Below are 19,837 nucleotides of genomic sequence, written 5' to 3'. Positions count from 1 at the left end.
CAAGGCAGCAGCCAACCAGGACATGGAGCTTAAAATGGGAAACAAGACGCAGCACAGATACTTATTTTTAACAAAGCGACCTTCATCGAGCCAAGGGTTCTTTTTGCTTCATTTTTTCCAAAATGAATGCCAAGTCAATCATGTAATGCAGGCAGGAGTCGTTAGCTCTTTATTAATATATGGATGGAGGAAGGCTTAGTGAGATAGGATTCATGGATTGGATGGTCAGAAAGGACCGTAAGCTTCTAGTTTGGCCTGCAGCACAGCACAGGCCTGCACTTCCTGCAGCCCGCCAGTCAAGGTTGCAACACGGCTTCACTTTTAATCCATGCCACGGGGAGTCCCAAAAAAGTCCCTCCATCCTGGTCCGACATCAGCATCCCAGCTGAAACCGCGCTCTGCTTCCACCTCTGTTACGCCTGACTTCCACTTGCAGCCCATGGCCGTTTCAGGTGAAGTTTGTTTAACGCTGTTTGTTTTAAATACTCCTTCAACACAGGGACGACTCTTTCACACTATAAAAGTCACAGTATTGGGAAAGGCTCAGAACCGCCTGGGCCGGATTCATTTCCTCAATGGCTGCAGCGTTACATCTGTGCAGCAGAGACCAAACCCCTCCACGAAGGTACAAACCGAGCACATCCACATCTGCCTGCTCCACTGCGAGCAGCTCAGCACGGAGTGGGAAAGGAGCGAAAGCAGCCCCAGAACGGTGCGGAGGAAGGAACGGGCAGCGCCGTTATCGCAGCGCGTCAAATGTCTGCGCCCAGCTCCGCGCACTGCTTGTCTGAGATGTGGTTAGCTAGCGACTCTATGATGTCAAGGAGGAGTGGCTGGCTCAGGGAGCGGAGGTTTGGCAACTTGGAGACCTTCAAGGAAAAGAAAAACAGAACAGAAAAACACCAAGAAATGAAAACCCTCCCCAAATGGCAGCTGATTGCTGCTGCTTTACCCCCCTGCCCAGGTCAATGTGAGGTGTGAAATCACAGCTGGGTGCAGGACCTGGCCCTCACCACTTCCCATAAGTGCACGGAGGGGAAGGGAGGGGAGCACAGCAGAAATGCTGATCCCAGCACAAGAGAGCAGTAATTACTGCTCATGATGACAATTCTGCTGTTACCGGATGCAAACGAAGCGCAGCACGGAGCTCTGAGTTCTGCTTGTCTCCTTCAGGTTGTCGGAACTGACAGAGGAGCTGTGGAACCTCAGAGCACAGCCACGTGGGCTCTGCTTTAATGCCTCCTGCAGCCCAAGCAGGGCAATGGAGCAGCAGCCAGCAAAACCTGTGCCACATCAGATGCGTGTGACTGCAGCAATCCGTGTGCTCTGGGGCTGCTCGAAGCTCAGATGCACACAGCTCTGCCTTCTCTCCTCCATGCCAGCAATCCCTGCTCCTGTGGTTATCAGCACCACGTCCTGCCCTGCCTGCATTGCTGACACCATCCATCGCCTCAGCTGAGCACAGCTCCAGAGAGCACAGAGCAGTGCTGCCCGAGGGCACGCAGCCAGGACTGGGGCTGCAGGGACTGGGAGCAAAGAGACACCCGTAGCACTGGTGGGAATCGGGCCCTGCAGTGGTAGGAGCAGATCGGGGCTGGTGTCAGAGCACAGACAGACACTTCAGAGCAGCACTTTTATTGGGGCTTCAGCACAGAACTGACACACAAACGCCTGCACAGCCATTGCCCCAATGAGCGAACCTCTGGGAACAGCTCTTCCGTTGGGGCTCTCGAAGTGGGGAAACTCTTTTGTGCTCTAAATCGAGGGCAGCACGAACCAAGGTGGGGAAGGGGAGCTCACAGCAGCCTGTCTGAGCCCCACTGCCCTGCTGGGCTCACACAGAGGGAACAAATCACCTTTCAGAGACTGCGGCGTGCAAAGGAGCAGAGCAGGAGGCGTTCCTGCCCAGCCACGCACAGTCACACAGTGCTGGGCCAAAAATCACACACCAAAGCTCCTCAGGCCAAACACAAACATTGCATGATTACCATTTCTTGCACATCTGCTTGACAGCCTTCCAGCCACATGTTGATGAATGCTGTTCTAACAGGCAACAGTTTGAATGTAAAACATTTCCACATATTCTGACTGGTGCCGATGAGCACAGCTGAGCAACACCCCGCAGTTCAGGTTGTTTTTCCTGATGTGCTGCAATATTTGTCTCCCTCAGCACATTCTGATGAGCATCGCTCCAACCTGCCTGCCTTCCTCTGGCCTCCACAGGAAGCAGACACCCCAGGATTTCAGCTCTCAGGGATTACAGAGTGTTGCCCCAAAGCCAAGAAGCCACCCCAGCCCCTGGGCTACGTGCAGCAGGAGCCACAATGAGCTGAGCCCCTCTGCAGGACTGGGGGACCAGAAGAAAACACAGCACAGGGCTGCAGCCTTGTGCTGAGGTCCCTCGAGCAGCTTGGGGACTCCTGGATGCTCCCTCCACTCTCAAAGCTTTTTGTGCACTTCAAGTGATTACAGATGTGCAGTGCACTGAGTTTGAGCTGAATACCCCCTCTGAATGTCCTTTAGGTGCCACCTGGACACAGCAGTGCTTTCCAAACTTCAGGCATCAACAGGACTGTGAGATTAAACACACAGAAGACAGACCCCTACCTGAACACCACCCATGGCATCAGCAGGTATGGAGCACCCAGAAATCCCAGTTCAGTCCCTACGATTTACCCACAGATTTCAGCAATGCTAACAGTGTGCAGTGAGCTGGGAAACTCATGGAGGGATCCTCTCTCATCTGAACAACACGATGACAATCCCCTCATTCTCCCCAGTGAGGATGGGAACATCAGCACATCAGACTTGTAACTGTTCCATCAGCCCCGTATCCAGACGTGGAAACCACAACAAGCCCAGCCAGGCCACACTCAGCTGCCTTCTGAGCACAGGATTTCTGCATTCCCACCAATGGCAGGGAGAATGCCTCAGCAGAACTGTGCCCAGCACTCATAGCTACCAGTGGAAGAGAAAAGTGCACTCAGTCCATGCCACGCCAAGCTTATCTTGTTGTATGCACAAAAACCCAACAACTGCATGCCACAAAATTAACAGCTGGAACAAGCGGAAATGGAAGCAATTCTGTTTTAGAAGGTCTTTGCATTTCCAGACTAGGATTTTGTGGTCTTTTATTTATTGTTCATGTGAGAAGCGTGCCTGGCAGACTTGTCAGCAAGCGCCAAGGACAGGCAGCCATGTCTCAGCTGTCTCACATGAGGAAGAACGGAACGGATTCCTATGTTAGTGTGTCTTTAACCAACGCAGCCACAGAGGACAGCAGCTCTCAAAAGCCCCAGAAAAGATGCAACCAACCTTGGTGAACTGGTGAACAATGATGTGCAGGCAGTGCCTCTTCATGTCCAGGGCCTGGGTCTTGTCAGCTGCCTCCAAAATCTACAGCAAAAGCAAAGGTAAGATCTTCCTTCTGCGCTGCTCAGACATACAAGCACACAAACACTGCTCTGACTCATAGGAGAGAATTCCTCTGAGCTGCAGAAACATCGATGGTTTTCATTACAAAACCTTTTCTAAACTAATCAGAAGGAAACCTTGCATCTAAGATGTGTGGAGCCTTCATGAGAGGAAACTGCAGATCAGTTTCAGAGCCGGGTTCCCTGGGGTGCTGCAGTGAGACTGCTGTGGGCAGCAGCCAGGAGCAGTCTGTGCAGGATTTGATTCTGCTCACGTTGCTCAGGGCTCTGTTTCCTACGCAGATGGCTTTGCTATCACAGAGTACTTCTGTTGCCTTAAACTCTGCTGCCAGATCAGCACTGATGTTAAAACAAGAGCAGCGTCACCTGCACACCACTGCTTTGGTTACTACTGAAAGCAAGATTTGCAGATGAGGCTGAGCACGCTGCGTAAAGCCCTATGGAAAGCCTGCTCCTGCTGCGGGATGAGGAGCTCAACACGAGCATCCTGCTGGCCAAACCTCCTCAACACTTCCACACAGCAGCACCAACGGCAGAAAGAGCAGAAAAGGACGCAGGGCTGCTGGACGAGGCTGTGCTCAGGCTGTGCTGTGCTCCAGGGTCTGCACAGCTCTGTGCCCAGCACTGCAGTGCCACTCAGCCCACGAGATGGGACTAAGCCAGCAGACACAGGGCAGCACTGCTTGATGGAGGAAAAGCAAACCCCACGTCCCCTGCATCAGACTCTTAGGCTTTCCTGCATCCAATGAAGCAGCTAATTAAAGCTCCTGAGGGCAATTACCTGGAGCACGTTCTCCACCGTAACATTCATCTCCAGATTCTGCTTGCAGTACGCTTGCAGTCTGTTGTTGGAGAAGCCATAATAGTAAGGTGCAGCAAAGAGGTAGCTGTAATCTCATTAAGGGAAACACACACAGCCAAGGATGGGCGCCGCAGCGCACACAGATGCAGCAGCAGAGGCTGAAATGCAGCTCCTGTTGTCAATGCAGCCCTGACCCTCCCCAGCCTGCAGCCAGCAAACCAGAGCTGAGTCACTGCATGTGCACCTCACACAGACAGCCCGGATTTAAGGATACAGGGAGTCTTCAGGAGGCATGTTTACTTCTCCATAATAAATATATCTAAGCATAGATTCAAACGCTTGTTTGCTGGGAACCATTTCACCTATAGAAATATTCACTTGCCCGTCTTCAGGCATGAAGGAACGGAACATGGCTTCAAAGTAACTAGAAAAAAAGGAATTAAGAGTAACATAAAGCATTCTGCACACGGATGGCTTAACTCAGTGCTGTTCAGAAGCAGCTCCCTAAAGCAGGAGGTAACCTGGGCAAAAGCAGGGCTGAGCTGTGCTTCCTGTGTCTGCTGTTAGTACTCCAATCATAATCCCCAGCTTCCATCAGCACTACCTGAACTTTGTCTCCCTTTCCTGAAAATTGGGACACACACTGCTTAGATTTTCATCCACTCTGCATAAAACCCAGCAGAAAGTGGAAAGCAATGATGAATCTCCTCGCTATGCACAGCCTGTGACTGCCAGCCACACGGGGATTCTACAGAGTTGTGAAACGTTTCTGGTAAAATAGTGCAGTAATGATACTGAACACCATGACTGGGACTGCAAAACACTGAGACAGAACTGCTGTGTGGATGCTCAACGTCACACAGGCACAAAGGTGCAGATACACAGAGCACACAGCAGGGACAAACCCGCTCAGCTCAGATGTAGTGGAGGGAGAACTTCACTGCAGGCTGAACACCTCGCCTCTGGGAACTGAGCTGATGGGAACAATCTGCTCCCTGTTCTGCACCAGCTTTTTCTATGCTCATTCATATCAGCAGGTGAGAAACAGACTCGGGTTTCACAGGATTTGAGGTGGATGCTCAGTGGACATTTGCTGCCCCCCACCTCACCAGAATGGCCTTATGCTCAGCACATTTCCTTCCTGTGATTTTACAGATCCCTTCTCTTGTAGTGCAGCTTCTACGCTCACAAACCCTCCAAAGAGTCTCTACCATTTTAATTTCCTCCCCTCATCCCCTGCTGGGTATCAAATTGAAAAATATTTCATCGCTGTGGCTTAAAGGCTTATTACACTTACAGAGCAGAGCTGCAACTTCCACCCTATGTGGGTACAGAGTTCCTCCCTGTCCTCTAAAAAGCTGCCCCAGCAGCTGCACAGCGTTTTGCACGTGCAGTAATGAACAGAGACTCACCTGGAGCGGGCTGCAAGGATGGCCTTGTGTGCTGGCCGTGGGTGGCCGTCCAAGAGCAGGATGATATCACAGAATTCAGTCCCAGCTCCTTCCAGGTAAGCCTTCATGTCCTGAATTAAAGATGTTCCTGAAAGTCAACACAGAAATAGTTGGACGCTGCAGTTCCAGCTGTGCAGGTGCCAGGCCCCCCTTCCGTGCTCTCCTTGCTTTGGGACCCTGGGGTGAGCAGCAAGCAGGCCCTTCTGCCTCATCCTGGAGCAAAAGGAGCTTCATCCTTCCCTGTCCCGTTACTGCCCATCACACACACCCACAGCTCTGCCTGGGGACAGCACTGAAAGGTGCATTCTACAGCTCCTTTCTGTTCCTACACTTCATTTTTTCCTCCCACCCCCCCCTGCCAAAGGAGGTGAAAACCTACAGCTTGGTTACCTTCTACTCCACTTAAACTGAAGACCTACTGCCTTTTCTTCTAACCTTCTTCTTTCTTTAATATACCTTTCCATTCCTTCTGCCTCCGATCAGAACCAGGATATTTCACCACAAGAACATGGAAACATTTGACATGATTCATGTACTGCAGTGGGGACAACACTGACTGAAGCTCAGGGGGAGGAACTGCGCCGCTCTGCCTTCGCCTGGGACGCAGCCTGCAGCTGTTCTACCAGGTGCAGAACTGCAGCTCTGCAGCAATCTCCTCTCAGGCCGCCCCCCAGCCTTTGCAAAGCCCTGCAGCCAAAGCCCTGCAGCCAAAGCCCTGCAGCTGATCTCAGTGAGGCACAACAGCTACCGATGTCGAGCGGCTGGTCGGAGTGCGTCCGAACCGGGGGCTGCTGCTTCCTCCGGACAATCTCCACTATGAGGGACGACGAAAGATGCTCAAACTCCTTCATCATTATGACCTGGTTAAAATGTGATTCTTTCACCACGAAGTTCAGGCAGTGCTCCTTTAAACAAAAGAGGAATAATAACAGTAGTTACTGTTTCTTGCATGAAGCCATCCTGCAGCACATCGGTGTCACATTGGTGACAGCCAGCCTTCTCTGAGCCCCTGCCCCTGGATCCCAGCACTGGAACTGCCAGAGCTTTTCCTTACAAAGCCACCTCAGCTCCCACCTGAACAGGAGACGCAGGACAGTTCCAAATATTAAGAAAAACCCTACTAAGAAATAATGAGGAAAAGATTAATTGATTCCACCCAGCTGCTCTGATGATTTCTGAAATAGGAACCTCAGGAGATGAAGCAAACTGAGACCAGTTGCTCATAACATATGATTAGAACCCAATATTTAACCAGAAGGGTGAAGAGATCTTCACTACTATCCAGTAATGCTACAAGAAGCTCGAAGGATTTCTTCGAGGAACTGGTGGAGATTTTGCCTGATCTTTTCTGACAAGGCTGCAAACAGCCTGAAGGAGATCTTGCAAGCTCTCGTAAGCCAAATTTGCTAGAAAGATCAACGCAGTAGGAAGGTAACAAATGGACCAGACCTAATGCTCAACAGTGAAAGGAACAACAAAAAAAGCAGCCCATTTGGCAGCGCAAACCAGGGCTTTCCCTCAGGATATTTAAATAAGCAAAAAATGCAATCTATAGCAGCTCACCATAAGGTGAGTACAAAAATCAGGCCAAGGAATAATTACTGATTTCCATTTCCTGCCACAGTGAGTTCAGCTGCCACCTACAGGGATCTGCCCAGACCCAGCGGAAACAACGCTTAAATAACGCCTGGGATGCCAGGAAGAGCAGCCCTGTGCACAGGGCATGGAGCCACCAGGAGCCACCAGGAGCCACCAGGCACTGAGAAGCAGGCTGCAAACCCGGGAGGATGGGTGTGCAAGAGCCCTGCAGCCTGCTGACCTGCTGCTGCTGGCACTGCATCCACCAGCATTGGGAAGTCTGCACCGAGGGCTGTGCCAGCATGTGTGTAACTGCTGCTGACTGCTGCTGTGCTCCTGGACGCCTCTCCTTCGCCCACATCCAGTGCGCGGTGCCCAAGGAAATGCCTCTGCACACTGGTTTGCATTGCCCCACTCTGGCTGTAAGCGTCAGCCCTGTGGCCCATGCTCTGCACAGCTGTTCCATCAGCACCGTCTGCCCTTGCACGAATTGCTGGGCTTGTTGGAGAGCTGCTTCTCTGCAGCTGGAAGCAGAATCGGCTCTGGCCCTCCTGGTGGGAGCAGTGCAGCATGAGAATGGTCAGAAGCCGTGGGTATCAGCTCTGCACCTCGAGTGCAAGTGCCTCACAGTCCCACCGCACAGAGAGCTGCCAGCGCTCATCTTCAGATCAAAGGTCTAAGAGCTGAGTTTAATTTTCCATCACATCAGGTGAAAGAATCCATGCACGGGCTCAGCATTAAACCCTGCGACCAGAAAATGCACTGCTGCCACCTCACTGCAGTGAGAGTCAACTGGGGAAGAGCAAAGTCACTCTGCCCTTTATATCCTCCAGGACAGACATGCAAAGATATCACTCACTGAAAAAGCCTACCTAATATTCATGAGCTCCTGCAGCACAACCCACAGCAACACACAGCCAGGCAGCCATAATTACAGGGGAGAACCGAATTTGCAAAGCTGACAGCTTTTGCAAAACATTAATTACATCAAAATTTTCTTTAATTTCTTATCAGTTACTTTGTATGCAAAATGTGATTACCTTTAGCTGATCCAGCTGAAGCTTGTTAGCATTTTCACACACAATGAGCACATTCTGCAGATCCACAGATGCTTCAATGTACTGAAGGCAGAGCTGTTCCAGGCGAGAGAGCTTGAAGTTTAAGGCCAGTTTGTACACATCCATAATGAGCAACACATCCTGCACATGGCCTGAAATCACGAGAGAGAAAAGCCCCTTCCATGGCACCAGAGTTCACTGAACAAAAGGAGAAACTTTCTCAAAGCATTTCTTCTGACTCAACCCCAGCATTCAGAGCAGCACAGCGGGCAGCAATTGGAAGAGCACCTCTATGACAAGATCCTCTGCTGCTCAGATTAAACCAAGAATGGGTACCGAAAAAAAGAAATGGGTGATCTCTCAAAACAGAGGTGTGAAAGAGCCACCCTGAATGAGCTTTTGGGCAAAGGTTTTGTGACAGTTTTTCAAGCACAGACAATTGTGGGGCACACAGACCAGAGGTCGGCCTGGAAGCCTGGGCTACGCAGTGCAGAGGGGCTGTGGGGCTCAGGGTGACCACTGCAATGGGGCCACCGAGACGCCGCCTCCAGGAATAACCCTGCAGCCTTTGCTTTCCTCACAGGGGATCTCTGACCATCTGCTGTAACTACTTTTTGACAGAGAAAAGCCTTCTTGCATGTTATTTGGCTTCCCAGTGTCTAATAAGGAAAATCCCCCTTGCTAGGCCTGCCAGGTGCCATTAGCTGAGCACAGAGGATCCCCAGGGCAATGCCCTCTGAGCCCAGAGCAGCCAGGAATACACAAAGTCAGGGTGGGAGCACAGGAGGATCCCAGCAGACCCGAAATGCTGCAGAGAGGGAAGCACTGGGGAGACCTGGGAGGCCAGGGAGGAGGGCAACCCTCTGCAACAAAGGGAGAAGCTGGGTGTGATAATCCTCCTTTGGTCTGTCCTGCATTAAACACACTGAGGATTAGGGCAACAGCTGAGAGCTGGGTCTGGAAACGTCAGCAGAAGCCAGCAAGGAGGTTCCCTCACCCTCATAATTAGACTTTGCAGGGAAAGCTTTGGAACAACTGCTTACACAGTAATATTTTACTGAGGATGATCTTTTCTAGAATAGAAAGATCTGAGTCTGAATCTGAAGCCAAGATTCCAGTGTGAGAGCTGATGCACCTTCACTTAAACTCCTGCGCTGTGCAGCCTCAGCTCCTTTCCTCCTCCAGCTGGAGTTCTAATGGCTTTCCCACAGCCAACCCCACAGCCCAGCAGCCCTCAGCACTGCACCAGGGCCAGGAGTCTGATCTGGAGCTGAGAGACGTCTGGCAATTACCTCCCAGCCCCCAGCTGCTCAGTAACTCAGGGATCTTCAATGAAAGCACCTAATGGACTTCTCAAGGCAAGCCCTCACCGCAGCACTCTGAAGAGATGATGGCATGGCTCTGCAATGGGCCAAACAGCAGAAAATCGCCCGCTGTCAGCACTCAGCGCTCATCCTGCTGCCCTACCTTTGCGAGGGTATTTTATTTTATCCGTGTACAGAAACTGCATGAGCACCTCGAAGGGCTGAGCCTCAGCCTCTCGGATGGGCACTTCCAGCAGCGGCTGCAGGCGGCACAGCTTGACATTCCCACCAGTGCCATCCTTCTGACACCCCGCGTGCCCCTCATCTTCAATATCTTGCTTTGATTTCTGGTGAGACAGAAAAACCACTCCAGCATGGCACCGAGGCTGCATTTGCACACACACATCGCCACTGAACCAAAGGGCCTTCTCATCACCCCACAGTTATCAAGACCCTGCTGTCTTTAAGGTTATGTGCTGCCACGTGCAGAAGGACAACAGCCAGTTTTTGGTGAGGAGCTGTGAGCAGAGCTGACAGTCGATGCTCCGTGCTCCAGAAAAATCGTGCAATACTGAGGTAAAGGGCAGCCAGCATCAAACCCTGAATCCTGCCTTCCCTCTAATCTGTCTCATCTCGCTGGCCATCCCCAACAGCACACAGCATTTGTCCTCTGCAGAGTGAGGAGGGTGTGCTCCAGAGATTAGAACTGAGCCAGGAGAGCCCCAGGAACCACAGCCAAATCCAGCTCACCCATCAGCTTTGGCTCCCCCACGTTCTGCCCCGGCCTGCCCTGATGCCCACCCAGCAGTCCCTGTTAATACTAATTATCCTCTTTATTTTACAGGCCCAGGAGCATCTTAGCATCAGATACTGCTTTGCTCCTGCATCTGTCTCAGCACGTACTGTTTGCTTCCCAACAGCCTGAGCTCCCAGTCAGGGCACAGTGAGCTCAATCTCCTCCCCACGCCGACCCCTCCACAGCTCTCACCTGTTTCAGCCTCTCCCTCGCCTGCATGATTTTCTTTTTCAGCCACTTGCAGCGGGCTGTCACAATTGCCGTGTGCCCTCGGACCCGTTCCTCCTTCTGCCAAAGGAAGGGGCAGAACAGCCATCAGACATTAATTCCCACACCGCACAGAGGTGGCAGATGGCAGCAGCAGCAGCAACCCGGGCTGTTCTCCAGATCACCAAACATTCACTGCAAGTTCGAATGAAAGGCAGCCCTGCATCTGCGCCTCGCATCCAGGTGAAATTCAACACCAGTTTTCCCCAGGGGCTGAGCAATGGCAAACACCATGTGGGGAAGCCTTTGTGAGGTCGCTGAGCAGAAGCTGCTGCACAGGTCCTGCTTTGGGCCGTGCGTCTCAGCACTGCATCTGATTTCACTCTGAATGGTAGTTTTCAGAATAACACTCTGCTTGTTTGCTGCTGCCCCTCATGATTTATTTATTCTGTTCTGTTCATAATCTGTTCTGCTCTTGAAAGCATCATCTGATCTCTGTGAAGTCCTTAGCAACATTTTTGGCAAAACAAAACAAAAAAAAAGCAGTTGAGTTGAAATTTCTCATGTTTTCCATTATTTTTATCTCTCTGTGCTGCTTCTCCTCACTCTGTGTCAGCAATCAAGAAGTGGCTCTGGAGGTGATATGGAGATCTGCAGAGCACTGAGCTGCTCCTCCAGGAACCATTTGGGACCTCAGGGCTCAGTGGTTCGAATCACCTCCATACTGCACACTCACAGAGCTCCTTCTCCTTTTATAAAGCTATCAGATTAGTGCAGCTTAGGGAACCAGGGCACCCACAGCAGTGATGCTGCTGCTCAGGTACATTCCCTGGGCACAGTTTGCTTTTTGCACGTGCTGTACAAGCAGTCACAGCCCTGCTGGGACCCTCTGCCCATCAAATCCAATACAGCGCTCACTAAAACCACTCACCTCTCCCAGAACAAACTCCAAATCACTGAACTGCCTGTTTTCCCACAGCCTTCCATAATCTTCGTGCAGGGTGCATTTTGGGTAACAGGAAAACTGCAAGGAAGATAAAATCCCACATCAGACATTTCCATTCATTTTGGTCACCCATACCCAGAAGCTGCCCAGCCAGCAGCTCTCAGCTTCTGTTCCATCAGTCTGAAACGCAGAGGAACCGTGGGCGCAGTGCAGGCAGGAGCCTCTGAGCAGAGCTGGGCTGGAGGCAGGCACAGAATGGAGGAGGAGTGGAGCTCACCTGGAATCTGTACATCTCCCCGCTGCGGATGTTGTTGTCCACCGTGCCACCAAAGATGTACATGGCATCCGAGATGACGGCTGCAGCGTGGAAGAGCCGCCCGCTGGGCAACTGGGGGAAGAAACAGACAAAGGGGAGCGAATAAATACAACCAGCTCCTCTCTGCTTTGGGAAAAGTCACCTGGAGACGAATGGTGAGAAGCACAAAGCGTTCTGTGCACAGCACGAGTGATGCCTGCAGAATTCCAGGCTCGTTTCCTTGGGCACAGCCGCCCTCTGCACATCGTCCAGCCCTGTGAGCACGCAGGGCTCAGCACAGCCCACACCAACCAAAACCTGCAGCCCCAGCGCGGTGCCACAAAGCAAACACGGCCCTGCGGGAGCTGCTGGGTCGGGCTGCACTCCTGTGCAGACCCACTTCTGTGGCACAGCCCACATTCAGCCAATGGCAAAGGCCTCCCAGAGCAGCACACCTCCATGCAGCACATGGCCTTCATGCAGTGACAGTGACTTTCTCCTGGTTCCACCGGGCTGCTGCATGGGCTCAGCCATCTCCCTGCTTTTTTTTTTTATTAGTTTAAGAACGTGAGACTTCAGCTTCGTTTTTAATTCAAACGCTTCCCTCACCCTGAAGGATTTGCAGTTCAGATAACAGCTTTCTCATTTAGAAAACACTTTTGTTTGTCTTCCAACCGTAGCGTTTTCACAATCATTGCCAGAAAGGAAACATGAATCACTGGAATACGAAATTGAGTCACACTGTGCTTTGCCACCATGGCCCATCCACCTCCTGCACTCAGTAAGGATCCCTACAGCAATGGAGTTTCATTGGCAATGGTTGGTAGCAGAGCCCTGTGGCAGCACCCTGCCATTTACTGATCGACTTCAGCAACCAACACGAGTCTTTCTGAACAGCCATCCTGCATCTTGGAACTTTGTATGAAGAGAAACATAAATATTGAAGGATAACCCAGAAAAAGAAACAAAACAGGAAGGCCGTGCACAGTTCATCCAAACATTCTGCAGCTGAAGGCTTCAGGAATCGGAGCAGAACTTGGCCAGCACAGAGCTCCCACTGCAACCACAGCTCACAGAGCTCTGCAGCCCCACAGCTCCACTGCAGCTCTGCACAGCAATGCAGCAAGGAGACACTCAGAGCCATAAAAAGAATGAAAGCAGAAAGGTTTGTGGAGTGCAGGAGTGTAAACAGCTGCAGAGAGGCTGCACAGCCAGGCTCTGTGCTCCCCAGGCCACCAATGCAAGATGCCAGAAAGTCCCACTCTGTCTTGAATTCTTTGCTGGGAGCCCAGGCCCACAAACCAGCTGTCAGAACGTGCAAGCCAAGCACAGTCTGTATGGAACAGGTATGCAATGATGTGTGTCCTGCTAGGCCAGCAGTCCTGGGGACTCTGCAGAGGGAAAAGGTGACCAAGAATTTACCAAGCTGAAATGGAGCCACAAAAGCTCACAGCTGTGTGCAGCACCAGCACAGCAGCTCCACGCTCCCCAATGGCAGACGCAGACACAGCCCTCTGCTCCCCACCTGTGCACAGCAGTGAGGCCGAGGGCTGGGCTGCAGCTGGAACTGCGCAGGGCTGACCGGAAGGATGGAATCTGAGCTCCTTTTCTGGGTGAGATTTTGTACACGTGTGTAAAACCAGCCCAGTCTCACCCACACAGCAGCACACAGAGCCCTGCTTTGGGAAAGGAAGCCCAGGAAACAGCCATCCTCACTCTTACAGCGCAAACGGGACCGCAAGAAGCCCCAGACGGAGACGTGCTGCCCCCAGATGGACACAGCACCCCCAGACCCCATTCTTATCCCCCAATTATCGTGATCTCCTTACTTCGTTAGCAGTGCTGACAGAAAGAATTCCCTCCTCAGCCCTGCCAGCTCTGCTCACAGCACACCGACCTGCTTCATCTGCTGAAGTGCTTTCCCTGTTTTAGGCTAACGAGATTTGCAAGCTCAAGATGGAATCTTCACTTTCAACAGCAGAACCCATCAGTCAGCCCTCCTTCCTCCTTCCTCCCCACGCCGCTGCCATGGCTCACACCACCTTTCAGCATTGACTCCTCTGCATTTCTCGCACCCAAACCCATCTCAGCACCCACTGCAGACGGCACAAACTGAGATCTCACCCTGTGCTGCTCCTCGGGGCTCTGATTTGACTCACAAAGCTGTGCCTTAGTTTTGCTCCTCTGTGCTGCAGCCCAGCAATCATTCAAACAGATGAGATCCGAGCCCTGAGCACCAACTCGGGGCTGATTCCACCCACGTCAACATTGATTTAATTAAACCTGTGCAAACCCCCACGTAAACTCATTGGTTTCAGTGTGAGCCTCACTAGGAATACACTCAGCTCTACTCAAAGTCCTCAGCAAATCAAGGTGAATCACTGCAAAAGCAGCAGTTGAAATGAACAGTTCCCACCCAGGGGTTGGGAGCAGCTCCTGATGCAGCTCAGAGCTCACAGAGCCACAGCTTCAAGGCTCCCCGGGCTGCAGTTTAGGCAAGAAGGCTCTCAGACTGGAAGCACAACATCAACTGCAGGACCAGCAGGGAGTCACTGCCAGCAGTGCTGCAGCATGAGATGCAGAGCACCTACAGGAGGTGGCCCATGGGAGCTGATCTAAGGAGCACAGGGGCAACGTGTTTATGTCACCAAATGATGCTGTGCCATGTCAGCTCACACAGCCAAAAATACCACCAGCATTTCCAGGCTCTTTCCATTACAGGGAGCTTTTCTCAGCTACCCGCAGTGACTAAAGCTTGTAACTCAGTGCTTCCAAGGGTAACCTTAAGGGCAGCTGTTAAGCAGAACCACATTCCCTGCTCCTGGATGTGTTACTCTGCATATATGCTGAAACAGACCATTTGCCTGGGCCCTCCTCAATGAGAAATCCAAATCACTGAGGATTTAATTAAGACTGCAGGCAATCAGGGGATATCAAGGGAAAGCTGCGACTTCCTGTTTTCTTTCAAGGCCATTGACAAAAGTTTTGAACAATGCGAAGCAAATGAATGCTCCCCAAAGGACCGAAGCAGAGCAACCCCTCCTCACTAAGATCCCATTTCCTGCCTTATCAAACCTTACATCTGCTTCATGTGAGTCATGGCAGCGCTGCACAGATGCAGCACCTCAGAGCAACACAGACACAAATGCCCCCAGCCCATCACAGACACATTGACAGAGAGGAACCGAGGTGTGGCACAACCCAAACCACAGCCACTGCCCTTTCTTTAACCTTTTTCTTTAATAAATCTCACGTTCTCCAAGACGCCTCTCTGGTTTGCTGAGCACAAACTTGGGAAGCTCACAGCTGTGATGAGCTGGAATTTGAAAAGCTGTTTTCTAAAAGGATGCAACTCTGAGCACAGCGCTTCCTTTCCAACCACAAAACCACCTGTGAGTGCTGAACTGCATCTCCTCCAGCAGAACGGGGCACCCAGCAGCTCCAGGGGCCACACCTGCAGGCCGTGAGCTCTGGTCAGGGCCTCACTGCTGGAATTTGGGGTTCTGCTCCATAATAAAACCTCCTCTGCCTGAAGACACCCCAGTGTGTGTAACCACCCTGCGCAGGGAGGCTGTGGCACAGTGTGACGAGTTGATGCATCCGCAGAGCACAGCACAGCCACCACCCCCAGCACCGTGCCCCAAAGCACAGCCAGAGCAGGGCACCAACACACTGAGCTCTCTGCTTGCTTATTCACAAAAGAAAAGAAAAAAGAGTTTGGAGCTTTCAGGGTCAGAAGCTCTCGCTGCTCTTGGCTTCACAAGGCCAATGAGGGTGCTGAGCTCAGTGCCATCCTCAGGTTCTGCAGACTCTGCCCACTGAATGCTGCAAGTCGGGTAACGATGGGCTCAAAACTCGAATTACAAATTTCTATAGAGCCTTTATGGTTAAAAACACATCGGCAGCAAAAGGTGGGGTAAGAAAGATGGAGAGCAGAAGGCAGAGAGGAAAGCTGAGTTTTACCTCACTGTCGGGGCTGGGCTGGATGACCTCCCACGTCTGCGAGTCCACATCATAGCAGTGCAGCTCGTTGGGCAGGGTGTTGTCTGCTGCTCCACCAAAGACGTAGAGGTGCCGGTCAAAGGCCACCATGGTGTGACCATAGCGGCGCTGCGGGGGGGGGCGGGGAGCCCCTCAGGAGGTGCTCAGTGGGGATCCGTGTCCATCTGAGACAGCAAACAGGTGAGGGAGAGCAGCATTGCAAAGGGGGTCCCGGAGCCCACCCAGCCCCACCGCGTTCTGCTGCAGGAGGCAAAGCAACGCGTTCCCCCTCTCGACTTCGACTCAGTGACTTTGCTCTGCGTCTCTGTCTGCACTCACATTTTCTCCTTGAATTCAAACTGAAAGAGATTGTTGGTGATCTTCGCTCCGCTCTGCCCCGAGAAGACAAACATCTTGTCTTTGCACACAGCCACGGGGAAATTGCAGCACGAAGGAGGGATCTCACCGCTCTGTTCAATCTGGAAGACAAGGATGCTCAACCAGAAACGTGGCAGCACAACGCCACGCACTGCAGGACCTGCAGGCAGAGCAGTGGCAGTGCTCCATCCATTTCAAATGAAATCTTACCTCTTCCCAACACGTTAGCTCTCTATCCTGGAGCCCAATTGTCCACATATCGTTTAACCTGTGTTACAAGACACAAAAGTCCAATTGGAAACTGTTTTTTGCCAGAGTTCATTCATGGAGTTTAAAGAACAGACTGTATGCTCTCAGCATGCACGGAGTCACAGAACTGTAGGGCTGGGAGGGACCTCAGGAGATCACCAGTGCAACCCCATCTAAAAGCAGCTCCCCTCAGCATTCCTTCCTCAGAAGGAAAGAATCTCCACTGGTAGAAAAAACCAAATCCTATCAGAATCTTTCTGTCCCACAGTTGGTGTTACACCACCACCTCAAACCCGCTCAGCACCCTTCCAGCAACCTGCACACAACAGCTGCACACAGCAGCTCTGCCTGGAACTAAACCAGAAAATCCAGGCTTTGCTCTGTGAGAGTTTTCAGCACCATCAGAAGGTCTGCAGACCTAAGAAACGTTCATCTGCCAGATTTCAAAGATCGTTCAGCATCTTCGCAACCACGCTGAGCTCCTGGCTGCTCCTCACAGCCGTTCTGAAGCAGAACTTCCTTGGTTTTAAACACACATCTTCGAACGTCAGCCAGCAAACTGCAGTGCTCAGCAGCAGTGATGCTCTGCAGAGATGCAGGGGGTGCTGCAGCGCCTCAGCGCTCGCCGTAGAGCTGAGATGGCAGCACTGGGCAGGGAGCTGGCAGCCCGCACACACAAACGCACCGCGCGTTGCCGTCGTATCCCGCGAAGATCCACAGCTTCTCGCTGTACACCGTCGCACCGTGAGCCGACCTCGCCACCGGCAGCCTGCAATGGAGGAGAACATTCCTTCACCACCCACAGCACTGCCCTAAGGAGGATCTGCACGAGGTGCAGCCAGCACCAGGAGTGCCTTCACACAGCCCCGAGCACGGAGCGGCCCTGCGAAGGGCGCATGGCAGACGCCAGACCCTGCCTCCACCCCTGAGCTCCTTACCGTCCTTCAGTCTTCCACTCTGTCCACTGTCCGGTTGCAAACTTGTATTCAAAGAGATCGTTTTTGTTCTTCAGATTGGAATTGGAATAAATGTCTCCAGTGTAACCACCTGGGCAACAACAGCTTTGTCAGACAGCACACAGCACGAATTCTCACACTCAGTGTATTAAAGTGCAGGCCCCACAGAAAGAGGCTGCACAGCTCCTGATGACTACAGATGGGAGACTTCTCCACTCTTCCCTGCATCAGCACTACAGCAATGAGCTTCAAGATTCCACCTCTCCAAACGAAACAGCAACAGCGCTTCAAAGCTAAAGCTGGAACCACAGCCAGCCATGGAAAAGGACTGGATTTGTTACTGAATGTGATCCTTTGACACTTCCTAAAAACATCACATTCTTTTTCAATAAAAAAGCACCAGCACAGCTACCATTCCAAACACAGAGAGCTGTAACCACTGCCTTACCGAACACAAACATGCTGCTCCCATAGACCACAGCCGAGTGGTGATACCGCGGTGCAGGCGGGGTCCCCGTGGTAAAAGCCCTGCAGGACATTTAGAACAGCAGCAATCAAACGTCCCTGCTGTGCTTCAGGCACTCCAAGCCGTGATGCACACCCAGCATAACTGCTGTAAGTGATCTGCTGTCACTCAGGATTTCGTGAAGCACTGCAAGAGCTGATGGAGCACAAACGCAGCAGTGCTGAAATCTGTTTGGTGGAGATTCCAAATGAGGTGCAGTGAGACAGCATGGCCTGCAATGCCCGGAATGGGGGAGCAGAGCCCAGCTTTGCTGGCCCCCAGGGCTGCAGCAGCCCAGCACGCTGCCCACTCCCTGCACAGCGCCATGCACTGCTATGCTGCCCAGCTGGAGCCATGCCTCGCAGCAGCCCCAGTGGGTTGCAGAAACCCATGGCAGCCCTCGGGCGGGGCGATGCGTTCCCTCCTTCCTCCTCTTTTACAGCGGGGCCGTAGAGGAGAGCAGCTCTGCCGCCCACCTGCACCACGAGCAATCCTTCACGTCGAAGCGCAGCAGGTCGTTCAGCATCGTCTTCCTGCGGGGAGGAAACGGACAGGAACTGCGGCGGCCGCAGATCTGCAGGGCCGGGAGCCCTCAGCCCCCCAGTTCCCCCCCCGCCGCCCGTTCCCGGATCCCCCCCAGCCCCCTCCGCTCAGCTCCCCCCGCCGCCCCGGCTCCCCGTTCCCCTCGGGCCTCCCCCCCGCTCTCGCTCTGCATCCCGCCGGGCCCTCACCCGTTGTCCCCGCCGAACACGTAGATGGCGTCCCGGTACGCAACCACGGTGTGTTTGCTGCGCCTGCGGACGGCACACAGCGGCGCTCAGCAGCGCTCGCGGCCGCCGCCGCCCCCCCCCCTCCGCTCCACCGCCCCGCCGCTCACCGGGCGCCCACGAATTCGTCGCAGGGCGGGAGGCGGCGCCAGCGGTGCACCGTCTCGAAGGGCCCAAAGTTGAGGGTGAGGTACTCGACGCTGTCCGAGCAGCTGTGGTCGAAGTCCACGCTCGGAGCCACCTTCGACCGCCCCGCGCCGCCCGCGGGGGTCCCGGCCGCCGCCATGGCGCCGCCAGCCCGGCCGGACTACGGCTCCCGGCGTGCACCGCGACCGCGGCTCCCGGACTGCGGCTCCCGGCGTGCACCGCGACCGCGGCTCCCGGACTGCGGCTCCCGGCGTGCACCGCGCGGGGTCGACCCGGGGGCAGCGGAGGGCGCCGCGGGGTGCGGGGTCTCAAGTTCGAGGCCCCGGACCGCGGCACGAAGGGGCGACCCCGTCCCCGCCCGCTCCCTGTGAAAGGAAAAGCGAGGCGGTTTCGTCCGTTAAAAGCTCTTATTCGTTGATACAAAAAAAAAAAAAACACACAAAAACAAACAAACCAAGGGAAAGAAAAGCAGAACAGCCCTCGTGAGTACGCATGACGTCCCTCGCAGTCACAATCCGACCCGGTACCCAGCAGCTGCGCTGAGCAGACAAACGCCGCCCGACCGGCCCGCGCTGCTGTGCCCGCGCACCCCGCACCCAACGCACCGCGCTGCCGCACGTGGCGCTGCGGGCTTCGCCCCTCCCTGCCCGCACGTGGCGCTGTGACCCGCGGCCCCGCCGGGGGCGGGAGGAGAACGCGAGGAAGGCGGAAGGGCGGCCGGAGCTGCAGCGGGCAACGCGCAAAGCGCCCCTCAGCATTTGGGACTGCGGGCACAAAGAGCCTTGGGTTCTTTGCTGCGGACAGGGGATGGGATCGGCAGCACCGCACCGCTTCCGTCTGTCATCCCGCTTAACGTGCCCAAAGGACGGCTGGAGCACAGCCGGCAGCGTCCCAACGCACGGAGCCCCAGCGCAGCTCCGCTCCGCCCTCAACCAGACCCAGGGAAAGATGTGGCAGGGAAAGATGCCACAAATCAACGGCAT

At 53.5% G+C, this 19,837-nt stretch overlaps 1 protein-coding gene across 1 annotated transcript; it reads right to left on the bottom strand.

The window, feature by feature from the left end:
- Positions 1-143: 143 nt before the first annotated feature.
- Positions 144-19,023, bottom strand: LOC125684205 (leucine-zipper-like transcriptional regulator 1). The gene is given in 21 exon segments (XM_048926172.1): positions 144-869; positions 3,316-3,396; positions 4,216-4,321; positions 4,511-4,660; positions 5,649-5,775; positions 6,436-6,592; positions 8,306-8,475; positions 9,791-9,974; positions 10,616-10,711; positions 11,562-11,654; positions 11,854-11,964; positions 15,835-15,993; positions 15,995-16,037; positions 16,192-16,331; positions 16,441-16,498; positions 17,165-17,248; positions 17,418-17,526; positions 17,884-17,963; positions 18,417-18,473; positions 18,672-18,734; positions 18,818-19,023. Coding segments are annotated over 21 exon segments (2,361 nt in total). The 5' UTR covers positions 18,994-19,023; the 3' UTR covers positions 144-752.
- Between the last annotated feature and the right edge of the window lie 814 nt (positions 19,024-19,837).

This window comes from Lagopus muta, chromosome 24, assembly GCF_023343835.1.
Source record: "Lagopus muta isolate bLagMut1 chromosome 24, bLagMut1 primary, whole genome shotgun sequence".
NCBI lineage: Eukaryota > Metazoa > Chordata > Aves > Galliformes > Phasianidae > Lagopus > Lagopus muta.
This window is presented reverse-complemented; position numbering and strand designations above follow the sequence as displayed.